Consider the following 15,763-nt stretch of genomic DNA (forward strand, 5'->3'; position numbering starts at 1 on the left):
TGTTATTAATTTCTACATAATTGTATCGATCTTTTACGTAATATCTACATTGTGTATTCAAATTATCGCATAAAGAGAGCGTGGAAGAATAACCACGTGAGAGCACGAGATGGAGCGCCATCGTTTAAGGCGGGGCAGAAAACGGAAGCTCCGAAGTCATATGATCGATTTGTAATTCCTTGTGGCACATCGTTATTCCCTTCATTCGTTGTAAAGATGGCTAGCCAGACGCAGGGTATTCAACAACTTTTAGCAGCCGAAAAACGTGCTGCAGAAAAGGTTGCAGAAGCAAGAAAACGTGAGTTCATTTTTAATAATTTTGACACATTATCTATGGCAAGGATTGTCCTAAACAGATTAACGTCAAACTCTCATTAATCATTTTGTCATTGGGTGTAACACCCTTTATAGTTAAAAATGATATTGATATTGTATTTATATAAATAACAATATAAATATATATCTTTATAAATGTGTGATACAGATTTGCCACTCAACGTTTTGAGACGCTCTGATGTACAATATCATGTTGGTACAGGTTGAAGATCGATTAAGATCTAATAAAAATCAATGAAATTATATTTCTTGATAAGGTATCCTTAATTATGTTTTAATTGTATTTAAAGATCTAAGTCTTTAATGACTTTTTGCTGAATTTTTGGTCGATATAATTTTGAGATGACATTTTATTGTCACTTTGCTATGATGATGTTTCAATTTTATCAAGATTTATTTTATCGCTTAATTATTAACATATATATGTATGTTTTAAAGAAATATGATTTTAAATATCAATGGAAACGAAATATACTTATAGAATTTGTATTTATATATTACAGGTAAAGCTAGTAGGTTAAAGAAAGCCAAGGAAGAAGCTCAAGATGAAATTGAAAAATATAGGATGGAACGTGAAAAACAATTTCGTCGATTTGAAGCCAAGGTGAATATCTTTAAATGCATTCCAAGTTACATCGTTGCATTTTAGAATGAAATTAAATTACATGTTGAAAATGTGTATCAAAAAAAAGCTCTTGATAATAACTGTATGTTTCTATAGCATATGGGTTCGAAAGAAGATGTAGCTGCACGTATTGAAGCTGATACTCGAGTAAAGATCGAAGAAATGAATAAAGCTGTCTCTGTGCATAAAGATAAAGTACGTAATCCTTTTTATTTATTAAATTTAACTGATATTCTTTTTAAAAACAATATATTTATTGTATTTAATTAGGTAATGTATAAAATCTTGGAGTTGGTGTATGACATTAAACCACAATTGCACAAGAATTTTATCCTAGAATAATAAACTTTAAGGAATATATTCAACAATTATAAATATTACATTTTATGCTATACGTGTACATTAAATATTCTTTGCTATATCATATCTTAAAATATATTTATCACCGTTATGTTATACGTTGATCAGGAAATATCTATATACTGTTTAGTCATAGACGGTGGTATTTAAATTCTTAGAGTCTTTTCCGCAATTGTTACACGACAATAAATGTAACTGTAACTATATTATTATTGAAGCTTCAACCACCAATATATATATATACAATCACAGAAATAGCACAGTAACGAGAATGGTATAAGTTTAGGTAAAGAAACATCCTCTACCTGTCGTTTCAAGGCCTAGAAACGACAGATAGTGGTGAACACGAATGTTTTATTAGTACTGTTTAAGGTGGTGGTAACAAATTGTATAATGTTAATGTATATTGATAGATGTCATTCCATGATCTGTAACATCGAGGACAAACATAATATATTTGTGTTGTCTACAAACTCTCCAGGTTTACGGACAAGCTCCCAATCCTACGTAAACCTTGTGAACATGTAGAAACATAATATATTTCTTAAACATTATATGCTTTGTTAAGTTTAACTATAGGGGTAAGCTTGCCTCGTGTGTATACCCTGTCTCTGTAAGTTGGTTGATTGTCTGTACAGTATTAATGTTCAAAATAAAAAAGAAACAAAAAATAAGAACGGTAACACCATAATTTTCAATTGATTATATTTTATATCATAGTAATTGTCTATAACAGGACGAAGTCCTAATAATAATAAGAAGAAGAAGAAGAAGATAGTAATTGTACGTTTAATATGTTACTATAATATCTACATTATATGTGGAAATATTATTCAGCATTTACTTTCATTCTATTTTAGGTTAGTTTATACAGATTATTCTTCATTTTTGTGGTTGCATAATTAAGAAACGCGTGACCCTGAAAAATGTAAATACATGCTCTGTAACATTTTGATATACCCGCTGCATTCGGAGCATGCGTGATATAAATCATGCACATGAAAGAAAAAGTGTCGAAATTTTGATTATGTCGTATTTTTTTAATTCGTAAGAAAAATAGATTTATTTAAAATAAATTAATATAAGATATTCATTGAATAAATATTGTAAATTCGAATTTTCTTCCATCAAGTTTAAAATTTGTAAAGCGTGATTAAAAACAGTAAATTTATGAAATTGGAGGTAAGCCAGAAGATGTCAGCTTGGTAGATGCATGTGATTGGTCAGCGCACGCATCTCGTTTCGTTGGTGCGCATAAAGTGACTGGTGTGGTGGTGGGGGAATCAGCTGTGCAGGTACGCGAGAGTAACCCCGCTCCACCGCGCGGCAGTCCTTCGGCGGCCGACGCGTTGTAGATACGTAAGTGCATCTAGGGTGCAAGTAGCGCCACTCGATACTCGCCGGAAGGTGATTCGATTTTGCGAACTAATCCACGGCAAGTATAACGGAGGCTCAGTCTGTCATTCCGCGCCGAGAAATGGAAGACGACGAGACGCTTTCGTTTGGTGGAAATGTGAGCACGTTGCCGACCTACGAGAAGGTTGTCGTCGCGTGCGCATACGCGGTGACAGATGTGCGGGTAGGAGCATTTTAAAAAAAATCTCTGGTTATGACAACGGACGCGACACCGTCTTATTACAATCAACAACGTCTTCGGATTGAGAACGAGAACACGCCGAGGGAGAAGAGCTCTACTGTTTATTTGTCATCATCATAAGACGCTCCCTACGACTGTTCTCTGTCAAGGGCATCTTACATCGAGTGTTGTTTATTTTTTCCTTTAATCCTTTATGTATCCTATCCTTCTTTTTTTCCTTTCTCTATACACTAGTGTCACGGGATTCGTAACGAAAGACCTGTTCTCTGTCTCCTCTACGAAGTAGAAGCTATCTGGGTGGCAAGAGAAGAAGAAATATGTGGTGCCTCGTGAGCCAGGCTAATTCCGTCATCCTCGAGGTTCAGGTCGACCCTAAAGCCATCGGACAGGAATGTCTCGAAAAGGTGAGTCATTTATATCCTTATCTTTTTTTTCATTTTTCACCTTACTTTACTTTTCTTTTCAACTTTCTTTTTGTTCCTGTCTTTTGTATGATTTATTATGTAATTTTAATATCAATTTTTTTAATCTGCGAAAACACATCGCGAAGTTGTCGAAAAACGCGCCGTTTACTGATTCTCCTGATGCGCATTCGTGATTGGTCCGTTGAATTGTTGCATTTGAATTGGCGAATAGGAAGCTTTCGTCGTGTATCGCGTCTTTGTTTTTTAAATTTAAATCGAGAAACATTATTCGAGAAGAAAAGAAGCCAGGGAAAATTCAAAGAGATAATCTGCACCTTTGTTCTTTAGTAATCATCGATATCTTTTTATCTTCCTACGTTATATCTTTTTTACGTGATAAATTTGAAAAAATCATTATTCTATTATTCGAGTCTTACCACGTTGTTTTACATTAGTAAATCGAACAGAATATAGTTTTCATCGTAGTTCCATCGATGTAATTATTTTCTAACCTTGACTCGCTTCATTAAATCGATAAGGCTTATTTTGTTATTCGCATCACATAGATCAATATTAGACAAAATATAGATATTAGAATATTATGAGTTATTAGATATTTAATTATAATAAAATTTACGGACATATAATATCTGTAATATATATCTGTTATATAATATTATATTTAATATAATTTACACAAATAATATAATTTATATAATATAAATAATATAATATAATATAATATTTATATATATATACAGATATATTAGATGTTTAAATATATTATTTATAAGACGATAAATTACGACGAAAGATTATCGACGTAATATTTAAAATAAAACAACATTATCGATTGTTAATAAACGTTGTGAGAATACCTTAAAGTAACTAATTGTAAAACTAATTGAAACTGAAAACTTTGTGAGCGTTATACTGATGTGAAAGCTGCCTTATGGTTTTACGTTCTAACTCACGTGCGCAACAGATGTCCCGAAAGCATTCGTTTGTATAGTAAATTGATACGAAATTGAACCTTGTACATATAAACTAGAGATCTTTCTATATATTATACATCCTGGAATTATTAATATTTTACTTTTAAACTTACGATATAAAATATTTATAAAACGAAAAAAAGTACGAGGATCGATATATAATATTGAATTGAACAGTTATCAACGGTAACGTTAATTATTATGGTGTATTGTTAATATATTCATTTAAATAACGATCGACAGGTGTAGAGAAAGAGTAATAAATATATTCGCGGTTGGTTCGAGTTGGTAAAATTACCGGAGTGCATGTAGCCGATCTTTAAAATTAGAACGAGCGAGTAGCGTCAATTTCGTCTTGCGCAATCTTTCTCATTGTTAGTCTCTCTACTATTCTATTCTATTCTATTCTATTCTATTCTATTCTTCTTCATCCTCCTCCTCCTCCTCCTCCTGCTCCTCTTCTTCGTGTCTACAAACGCGTTGTATCGTAGAAAGAAAATGTTCAAATGGAGGCTTCCCCACCTTTCTTCTTTCGATCATTCTAACGTAGATTTTTACGATATCAAAATGGGTCAAACGGAAGGGTTGAAGTACGAGCAGCTCGTGTCGATATCTTGAGGATCGTAGTATCGAAAAAGGGACTTCACGGAAGCGTGGTCCAAACTACTTACTCGCGTACACGTACGTAATTGGAAAATGTGAATTGTACGTGATTTAGCTTTTAACGGTTTCTAATCTATTTCTCTATTTCAAAAGAACAATTTTTAGGTGAAATAACATTTATTTCGTAAGAGAATGAAAGCATTTTATTTAGACTGACGCTTTGGTTACTCCTTCTCTTCCTCTTGAAATTGATTCAATGAATTTTCTTGAAATTTTTCATCAACGGTACGTTAAATTAATCGTATTTTTATTATCGAACATTTAAATAATATCGTTTAAGAGATTATTTTCGTGCACAAATCACAGAGAGGAAGATACGTGTCTACCAGATTCGTATAAGTTTTTTTTTCTCTATCACGACTCGAATCGAAATCGTCGAAAATAATTTCGCGCGTGATTCGATTTCGATGATTTAACGGTGTCTCCGGAACTATCCAATTTGTCGGAAGGGATTAGCTTCATGAAAATATAGAACACCTGTACGTTCCCGATCGCAAACTCACTCGTAATCGCCACCGGTGTGACCGAAATTTTTTTCTTTTTTCTTCTTTTTTTTTTTTAATATCGAACAAAAATGTCTCTATATGATCTCGATTTTATTCATAAATCGATGTATTTCGATTTACAACGCGATAAAGTTTTCTATTTTACGGAGATAACTGATGCGAAATTAACTTTTTTCTTTTTACTCTTGTTTTTTTTTTCTTATTTCTTCCCCCGTAATTCCGAGCCGTATCCTTATACCTTCGTGGTTATTATCAGAGATTATTTTTTATCGTGATATTTTCGTTTGCGAACGATGATTAATGGAAGATGACTCTATGGTACACATTTATAATGTTTATCGAGCTTATTAATTATTAATGAGCGCGAAGGGAACAATATGTTTTGTTGTAAATATTTACGACGTCAATTTTTCGCTTTAATTAGAAAATTTTATCGTTTATTATCGTTATTTCTTTAATACGATCAACGAGTCTTATGTTAAAATATTCAAAATGTGCTGCGATTGGTTACAATCGTACGGAACATTTGTTCATCGTTTTAAAAACTTTATTGTAGTTTTTAAATATAGATGAGTGATATTTACATTAGATAGAAAGTTCGATATAGTTAATAGACATTTATATTTATTATATATAATGATCTTTAATCATTTTTATAGTCTACGAATGCTACATTTCAAATAATTAGGCAGCAAATTTTTACGCCAACTTTTTCTCTATGAAAATTATATTAACAATATAATATAATAAATAACAATATATAATTTCGTTTATAGAGTAGTACTTATAAAATTTCGAAAAAATATATTGAGGAAACGTTTCAACTTTGAATTTTGTTCTTTATTATCATCATTAACATCATTATCATATATTTTTCCTTTATATTCGTAGATCATTTTTTTACATTCACGAGGTAATTCAGTTTCTTGAATTGATGGTAGTTATAATCAGAGTTATCTACTTAGACGCGCACGCGATTTATTTGCGAGGAAAAGGATAATCTAACGATTCCAGATACGCTCGCGTGCGTTTGCTTGATGTATACTGGAGGCCGTAACCATGAAAAAGGGTAGATACGTTGTTCGAGCCAACGTTGAATGTGGCACGAACTTCTTTGATATAATAGCGATATTCGGCATTATTTTATCGGCCAATCATAATCACGATCGTTCTTTATTTCACGAAGAAACTTGGAACGTCCGAGTGAAAGGAAAGTAAAGTTATCTTTATTGCCGATTTGATCAATTCATTTCTTTTAACGGTAGATAACGCGAAATGTGCGATTACTTTTTCATTCTATTTTATCCGAGTTAAATTGTTGATTAATTTTCTTTTCCTTTTTTTTTTTTTTTGATTAGGAAAATTTTTCCTGCTATATTAGTTATATCGTAGAAATAAAAAATAAAAAAAAAAAAAAGGAAACAAACTTTCCTTTCGCAGATCATTTTAATCATTTTCTGACACGTTGTATCTTCCTTCACGTACAAAGGCGAGTTACGATCGTAGAATAATTTCAAGCGATGTGCGGATAGTTTTGCAAGTTCCCCTAACCCTTCCCCCTCCCCTCCCCACCCCTTCTCTCTCTTTATCTCTTTATCCCTCTCGTCTGAAATTCTCGTCAAGCTTGGCCACGACAGGGTGTCGCGAAAATTAGGTCGAAATTGGTCGGAATTCAATCTCGGAATTCAATTTGCCTTGCCTTTGTGCTCCGAGACCAATGCGATCAACGCGAAGCAGTCGTTTTCTAGATCTAATTTGCGTTTACAGATATCATGCTTCGGTCTGATGCTCAGTTACGTTAGTAAGAAGGAGAGAAAATAAGAAAGTGAAAAAGAGATAAAAAGTAAGTGCAAGGGTAGAGTGGGTGGAACGTTTTCCACGTACGATATGATCGCGGTCGTTTCGCGAAGAAGGAAAAGAAGAATGATTTTATTTTAGTCGAGTATCGATTCGAATACATTCGATGACTCTATCGCGAATTAAATCTCGAAGAGGTAAATAACGTGATCTAATTCTTCGGCGTCTAAAAATTGAATTTTTGTCAATTCCTAAACATCGCTCGGTCGCGTGATAAAAAACTCACGAGTATCTTTAAATAGATTTCAAATATATGTTATATTACCAACAGGTGCACAAAATTCTATCGACGTTTGTACCTTTTTTGTTTTCCTTTGCAAAAAATTTATCTTAAATATATAATTTTATTCGTTCTCTCTTTCTCATTAAAACATTGATTTTATCGATGGGAAATTACGTCGAGGATTACATAAATCGAAATACGATTATTTTGTGTAAACAAACAAATGACTCTCATTGTCAGTTCATTTCGATTTTACAATAAACTTTGGCTTATTTTCAATTTGATTTTACAATATATTTTGGCTTACCTTTGTTTCAGATATCCTAATAATTTGAATTATTCAAATGTTTGCATAGAACATCAACATTATAATATTAAGCATTTAAAAATATCACAGCGTCGATACATTTTACATATGCTTTTCGTTTTAGATAATCGTGTTTAATTTTTGTTTGTTTTTTAATCAACGCTCGTAAACATCGCGTAACTTTTAATTGCTATAAAGAATATGTTCAATACAATTGTTCATTAAAATGTGTTTATACTTTTTGGTTGTAATTAAAACGCATTGATTCCAATCGATTGAAAGTTTTTAATAATTTAGTTTGTGAAATATAAGGAGAAATAAACTAGGTATATAAAGGAGACGGTCGTTTAATCTCAGTTGAACGAAGGAATCTACTTGCTCGGTTTATTTTCTCTGTTTTTGACTGATCGGACAGTTTACGTCAGTTTCACGTGGTTCGGGACCAAAGTCCTCTTCGAATTTACGTTGGAACGAATCCGAATAGTCGTTTGTACGATAAAGTTTACGCGAAACTCTTGCCAGAGGCACTCTGCTAAAATGTGTGATCGTTTTCGTGCTACATAGTATCGAAGAATTTTTACACCAAAAAATCTATATACTAAATACTTTGACCTTGTTCAAACTATTTTAACTTAAGGTGAGCCAGCAAAAATGTCAGAAAATTTTCCATCTCATCCTTCGTTATCGATTAATTTCAAAATACGTTAATAGGTGTTTAACTCTTTATAATTTAATTGTCTTTTAACGTCTAGTAAAATTATGCTACATTAGAAACATTAATTTCTGGTATATAAGTTTAATTGTAATAGTTACGCGATGAGAAAATTAATAAAAAGAAAAAGATTAACAAAACGTAGACGTTTAAACGTGTCATTTTTAAATGTAAGTTACATGACGTTATAAAAAATTAAACAAGTGTATGCAGATGTTATTACATATTTATATATTTGTTTGTATAAATATATGTTTACATAAAGAACCAATCGAAACATTTTTACCAAGCGAGATATCAAATTTAACGAAGTTCTTCGTATTTTAATTCAAACGTTCGTGGCTTGATTTCGACCAAACAAAATTGTGAGAAAAGTATAAAGTTACAGTGCATTTTTCTACTTCAAGTAAAAAGTTATATCGGAGAATTGGTACATGAAATTTGATGTTTCCTCCTTTCGATATTCGTATTTTCATTGGATTCTTTGTCGTTTCTTTTGATCATTTCGTACAACTAATACATAAGACTCCGCGAATTTTTTGTTTTTATTTATTTTCTTTTTTTTCTTTTTCAACGAACAAAATTTATCTTTCAATATAAAAGTTTAAACCATCGGATTAAAACTTAATTAATAGCGGTATATTAAATGTTCTTAACAAACCAGGTAAACAAGTTGATCTTTACTTTCTCCGAGGATTAAAATTCGTAATTGTATTTAGCGAGAGGAAGGAAGAAGAATAAAGGGAACAAAAAAAAAAGAGAAAGAAAGAAAGAAGGAAAGAAGGAAAGAAAAGTAAAAGGGAAAAAGAGAGACAGAGAAAGAGAGGATGAAAGAGAAAGAGAAAGAGAAAGAGAGAGGAAAGCTCTTGTAACTGCTCGCACGAAGGGGGTGAAGCTTTCCGAGGAATGCTAGAGACTTCCGTAAGAATATAATTGAAACTCGAGGAAGACCCGGAAAGTCTCACTGGCATTATACGGGCCGTTACCTTCTTATACATAATTTAATTACTTCGAAATTTAATCGGGGCGACGTGCAAGTAAAACAAGAACAGCCTTTCAACTTGCACTTTTATTTGTCTCTCTCTCTCTCTCTCTCTCTCTCTCTTTATATAACTAATGTTTTTTAACCATTTTCCATGATTCTTCTCATATTTTTTACGATGTCTAATAAACTTTAATATTTACCACATACACGTATATAATATCTGCTACCTCTTAAACGATATAATTTCTTATTAGTGTTAGAGTTATATTATATAACATATATATATATATATTTTATATTATTTAATTTATTTTTGAGAGTGAAACTTCTTAAGCAAAGGTAACGATCTAATTTTATGAAACAATATGATAAAAGAGAGAGAAGGAGAGAGAGGGAGAATGAGTGAGTGAGATAGAACTTATAATCGATCGATAGTTTAACTGTTTTAGTGTTAGTGTGTATGTGTATGTATCTGTATGTATAAATATTATGATACACGTCGATCGATAATTATTGTCAGATGCGTTTGTTTATGGAAGGATAAGTGATGATGTGACATACTTCGAGAGTATTCGATATACCTCAAATGATTGTTAATTAATCGAAGGAAATGTATATTGTAATCTAAAACCACCGAGTATATCTGTTCGACGTACCGTCTTCTTCAAAATTCCTCGTAATACTCGCTTATTGTCCTCTGTGAAAGTTTTTTTTCATTCATTGCCGTTTATACGAATTACCGACGGTTACGTACGTATAACGTAAATAATATTCGTAATAAATGGTGTTTTCTTATTCGGAAGGTCATATAAACAAAAATCAATAAAAGTACTTTCGAAGAGGGCAACGTGTCAGTCTAACAGTGGATTTCGAAGAGGACGGTACGTAGTACTTGTATTCCGTACTTTTATACTAGAATATACATATTTTATCGATTAATTAATAATTATTTAAGATATTTTTAATACTTTTACAGACTCTAATGATATTTAAGATTTTTTAAGCTAACATACATTTCTTTTTTAACGTACGTGGCAATCGATGATCTTGAGTTGAAATTTTTCATCTAATAAAATATCTGATCGTAATTGTTTAATATTCGAAGTATATTAATAGATACGTCATTTTTTAAACAAATGTATTATCTATTATTCTTACTTTAATGAATATTAAACTGATTTTTTGATATTAAGAAACATTTAAATAATCGTAAAAATTGTTAGACGTGAAAAGAAAAACAACAACAGGTATTTCTCCTGTTATTTACAGTTATATCAACACGTACAATTTTTAGTGTACATTCTTTTTTCATTTATATTTTATTATTTATCGTATATATGTATGTACATATGCGTATAAAATCTGCCGTAATTTGGGACGAAAATTTAATTAGGCGTAGGAAGAACATTCGATCTTATCTCTGCTCTTTCTTTTCGAGATATCTAAAGTGAAAAAGAAATGGTAGAAGAGAGAGTGAGTGAGTTTAGAGACATAAGGAAGAATGTTCATTTAACTTAGATCGTTTTCGAATTTCACATGAGTCTACGAACGTACCTATATCGAAAAGACGCCGATTCACCGTCCTGGGAATCTCATTACAACACTTAATTGCGTTCCTAAGGGAAATCCTTTCGTTGGTAAATTTTCTCTCCATCTCTCTCTCTCTCTCTTTCTCTTTTTCCTTTTTTACTCTTTCTTTCTTCTTTTTTGTTCATTCCTTCTCATTTTGTCACTCACTTTTATTCTCTTTCCATTTGCTCTTTCCTTTCTCACTTTTCTCATTTCCGTAGGAAAAGAAAATGTACACGCGATGTTTCGTTTTCTTTTCTATCCCTTTCTCCCCCCCCACCATCTCCTTTTACAAATTTTTTATTTTTTCAAGCAACGATTTGCTCTCATTACTTCGACAACACGTTTCATTTTTAACACGTACACAATTCTTTCGAATGTAATATTTGATTTTACTGATATTATGAATATATAATAAAGAGATATAGAGAAATATGAGAAAAAATATTTTAATCTCGTTGGATTTGCTAAAGTGCGATAAAGTTTTATTAATTTTATTAGAAAAATGTCGATGAACGAGTACAGGATGATTGCTGAGCTCTCTGGAAAAATTGATGCATTTTACGTTTTATTAATTAATCCCATTTTTCTCATTCGTCAGATGAATTTTTTATTGATTACGATCGATGGACGACGGATTACCAGTGGATATTATCACTTCTTTTCTTTTTTTTTTCTTTATTTTTCATTTTTAATAATCTAGATAGATAATAGCTAATACAGAAGGTATCATTTTGTTCAAAATTATCCGAGAATTCGGGGAACGATGCAAAATATCAAAAAAAGGATTCATTGGGATGCATTTAAAAAATGATCTCTTCGAATAATTAACACTTTACGTTTATATTTAGATACTCTAATCAAGTTGAGAGAGTCAAAATTGGAATATAATAATATGAATTATAATATGCAGCATTTACGTTATCCCATTGCGCATTTACTTTCAATCTATTTCGTACTGTCAATTATTATCGAAACATGAGGACGAATTGGTTCGATTTCCGTATTCATACGGAACGGAACAACCGCATTTAATATCGCGGTTCGTCGTCGCACACCGCCAATCTGCAAACTGCAGCAAAATACGTTACACACATATACGCGTTGTATGCACGCGTGCACGAACGCATATATACATACACGAATACTTACGTATATAGAAAAGTTTTTATCGACGAACGACATGGCAAACGAATATATGAACGTGCCTATACTAGATACTTTTTATTATTTTCTTCCCTTCCCTCCCCTTTCCTTCCCTATCCTTTTCTTTTCCTTCCGTCTATTTTTTTGCCCTTTTTCATCCTTTTTCCGTCATGTCATGTACAGCATGCACCGGCATTACAGTGTATCTAATTAATAGGATTAATTAAGAACTTTGTGCCAACGTCCTAGGCAAGTTTCTAGTAACTTCCAGTGACGATTTTTCTTTTACTCCTTGTCGCATGTTTCTCAGCGTACGTAATTAGGTAACGTGGTTTCAAATAACTCTCTCGATCCTGCTTTCTATTTTTTTGTTTTCTTTTTTTTCTTCTTTTTTTTTAAACATGTTTCCATCCTTTCTTCCTTTGAAATATTTCTTACAATTAGACGGAAATATTCGTATTACTTACAATTTCGTTCGTTCTCGTGCAATCGCATATCGATTTGATTTTTCTTTTCTTCCCATATGTAGTTTTCTTTTTTTCATTTGATCAAATGTTTTTTAATATCGATTTTATGAGCCAACATGCAAGGCTACGTTACATCATTAGCAAATGTGTGCTCATATTGAGAGTAAACAATTACTTTAGCGTTTAGTAAACAAGTTTCACCGATGAACTCGTCAGAGAGAGAGAGAGAGAGAGAGAGAGAGAAAGAAATTACTTAAATTAAAAATCAAAGTCCACGATGATATAAGAATCTTTATTCAAGCCTATTCAAAAGCTATCAGTTTCTACGATCCTCTCTTCTAGTGTTCACCGACGAAACAAGTTTGAATTGAAATGAACTGACGAATGTATGGTCGAATTTAATAGTGATTCATACGAAATAGATCGTTTATGCGAAGTGCCAAAGTCCGAATAAAAAATATAATTTACGTCATAAAGGTATTGATTTTTTAATGATCGTTTAGATTAACGCGTACCTACATATTAACATGTATAATGGTTGAATAAGTTTGCATAAAATCAAATAAAGTGAAATCATTATTTATTTGTGTGTGTGTGTGTTAAATAAACAAAAATAAGAAAGTAAAAGAAATAAAAAATAAAATCAAGAAAGGTGGATCATCCGCGATGATCGTAAAAGTTTCGATGGAATAAAACCGGTTATTCGTCGGCATTCATTTTGAAATTCTTTCTCGACTTAACGTTATATTTATAAAAGTTCAATGCTATTTTTGTTTCTCTCGGTGAAGAGATCACCGAGAAATAGGAACGCAATGGCGGCGTGTTTTGGTGCATTAAAGAATGCAACGTTTCAACGTTTAAAAGCGTTATTTTCGAGGTTACGAATGTCGTCGTAGACAAAGGAGTTGGGTTACGACGTTTACGTGAATGAAATTGCAGCACAGAGAGAGAAAGAAAGAAAGAAAGAAAGAAAATGATGAAAGAAAAGGACGAAGGCAAAAAGAGGAATGAATCTTTTGGACGGAATGACACGTAGGCGTTAAGAAAAAGAGAAAGATGGTCGAGGCCACGATCCAACATCTTTTAAAAACTATTCCTTCGTGGGTTTTAAAACTTTAGTGAACGTTCGTATTTCGTTATCCCCGGAGGACTCATCGATTGTTTTATAGAGCATACGATTCCCATTGGGTATTGTCTTTTCTGTCATTGGGAACCTAATCATTTCTCTCTCTCTTTCTCTTTGGCTCTCAAATGGTTTCGCATGGTCTCCGATGGACCATTACGATGTAGGTTGTCGAAAAATATCCGCAACTGGTCCCGGAGTGACAGTCATCTAATGAAACATTTATTATAATCCCTCTTTTTATATATTTATTTATTTAATTATTTTATTCTTTTTTTTTCTTCTTTCTTTTTCATTATTCATCGATACGTTTAAATATGTTTAGTTAAAATAAAGTTTTGCTTTATTTTTCTTCGATAAAGTAAGAATTATAAAACGAGGATACTACTACCCGTTGAACTAAGTATGAAATATAGGAAGAAAAAAAAAAAGAAAAAGGAGAGAAAAAAATATAACTGAAATTGCACGAAAGTTAACGTTAGTCGATAAATTTAAACGCAAATTAAATTATCGATTCTTCCATCAGAGAATTCTTCTTCTCCTTCTTCTTCTTATTCTTATTATTATTCTTCTTTATATATACTTTGATATTTTTTTCTTTTTACTACCTCGCGTTATTATCTAAAAGATTCTTAGCTCTCCTTATCGCTTTTCTCATTTAGTTATCGCGAGTTTCTTTCCATTGCTCCTGCTGCTATCGGCATTCTCAAAATCGTGAAAAGTTCTTCGTCGGGTATCGGTGTCGTTTCCTTAGTTCGAATATCGTGTTAGATACAAGCAAATATAGCAAGTATTTTTCCCCTCCCCCATTCCCCCCCTTTCCCCATTTGCTTTGTGATCATAGGGGGTGTCGTAGAAAATAGGGTGAAAGAGAAGGAAGAAGTCTCTCTGCATAATAACAAAGCTTCTTCTTCTTCTTCTTCTTCTTTGCAGTCGCCACGTTGCGTCGCGTAAAACGGTCGTTGAATATAACGCAATATCCTTTTACGTTTTATCGTACTCTCATTTTGCGTGCGCGAAAGAAGAAATGGAAGATGGAACAAGAACGTAGATAGAAGATGAAGTGAAAATGAGAGAAAGAAAAGTACGAGGTTGGAGAAGAAGGTGGCTGGGTGGTGCAAGGAGAAAGTTACGGGGTGGGAGATTATTATTATTATTACATCGGAAATTACATAAGATTCAAATTTTTCTCCTCCTATTTTCTTTGCCTTCAATTTTTATCCTTCTTTTTTTTCTTTTTAATTTTATCTCTATATCCCTCTTTCCTTATTCATATGGCTGGCTATCCTCCACTAATATCGAGTCTCCCTTCTACCAACCCTTCCCTCCCTTATTCTCCCTCTTTCTGTTTTCCTGCAATTTTACCCCTACCAAGCTATGCTCATTTTCTACCCACTTCGACGAGCACACATATGGGAAAAGTTCGCGATCAAAAATAATCGTGGCAGTAACGTCCCTACTTAATAATGTAACTTTTCCAATAGGATTCTCTAATATCACGCTAGACGTCTATTAGAATTTGGATATTGTTTTATGGAGATATTTTAATTCGCGTATGAATTTATTTTTCATTTATCGAAGGTTAATTTAATCTTTTATTATGTTAAGTAAGTTAAGTGTATATCGAGATAAATGATTTATTGATTTTATTCTTTTTTTTTGTTGTTGTATCGAATTTACTTTCTTTATTTTTTTTTTTTTCACTTTTTTCTCCTGCCAATCGCAACGAGTCATTACACGTCCTATAATTACATCGTTATGCACGCTAACGCGTAATAACATCTCAGTCACTCGCTCAACTTGTCTCTATTTCTCTCTCTTTCTTTCTTTCTTTCTCTTTTGCTGTTTCATCTATGAACGACCGTCATTAAGAACTTTAATGGCCTGT

At 32.3% G+C, this 15,763-nt stretch overlaps 2 protein-coding genes across 2 annotated transcripts in view; both read left to right on the forward strand.

Moving 5' to 3' along the window:
* Window positions 1–126: 126 nt before the first annotated feature.
* On the forward strand, window positions 127–1,995 carry LOC122526098 (V-type proton ATPase subunit G). The gene is made up of 4 exons (XM_043649268.1): window positions 127–298; window positions 840–940; window positions 1,058–1,156; window positions 1,232–1,995. The coding sequence occupies exons 1-4, from the start codon at window positions 217–219 to the stop codon at window positions 1,301–1,303; spliced, it is 354 nt and encodes a 117-aa protein (XP_043505203.1). The 5' UTR covers window positions 127–216; the 3' UTR covers window positions 1,304–1,995.
* Window positions 1,996–2,488: 493 nt separating this feature from the next.
* The window catches only part of LOC122526100 (E3 ubiquitin-protein ligase MYLIP), a 152,637-nt gene continuing 139,362 nt past the window's right edge, over window positions 2,489–15,763 (forward strand). Inside the window, exon 1 of the mRNA XM_043649269.1 lies at window positions 2,489–3,322. Coding sequence (XP_043505204.1) covers window positions 3,236–3,322 — 87 coding nt within the window. The 5' untranslated portion in view covers window positions 2,489–3,235. The remainder of the gene's footprint in view (window positions 3,323–15,763) is intronic.

The sequence above is a fragment of the Polistes fuscatus genome, unplaced genomic scaffold, assembly GCF_010416935.1.
Source record: "Polistes fuscatus isolate 324 unplaced genomic scaffold, CU_Pfus_HIC Scaffold10, whole genome shotgun sequence".
Lineage (NCBI taxonomy): Eukaryota > Metazoa > Arthropoda > Insecta > Hymenoptera > Vespidae > Polistes > Polistes fuscatus.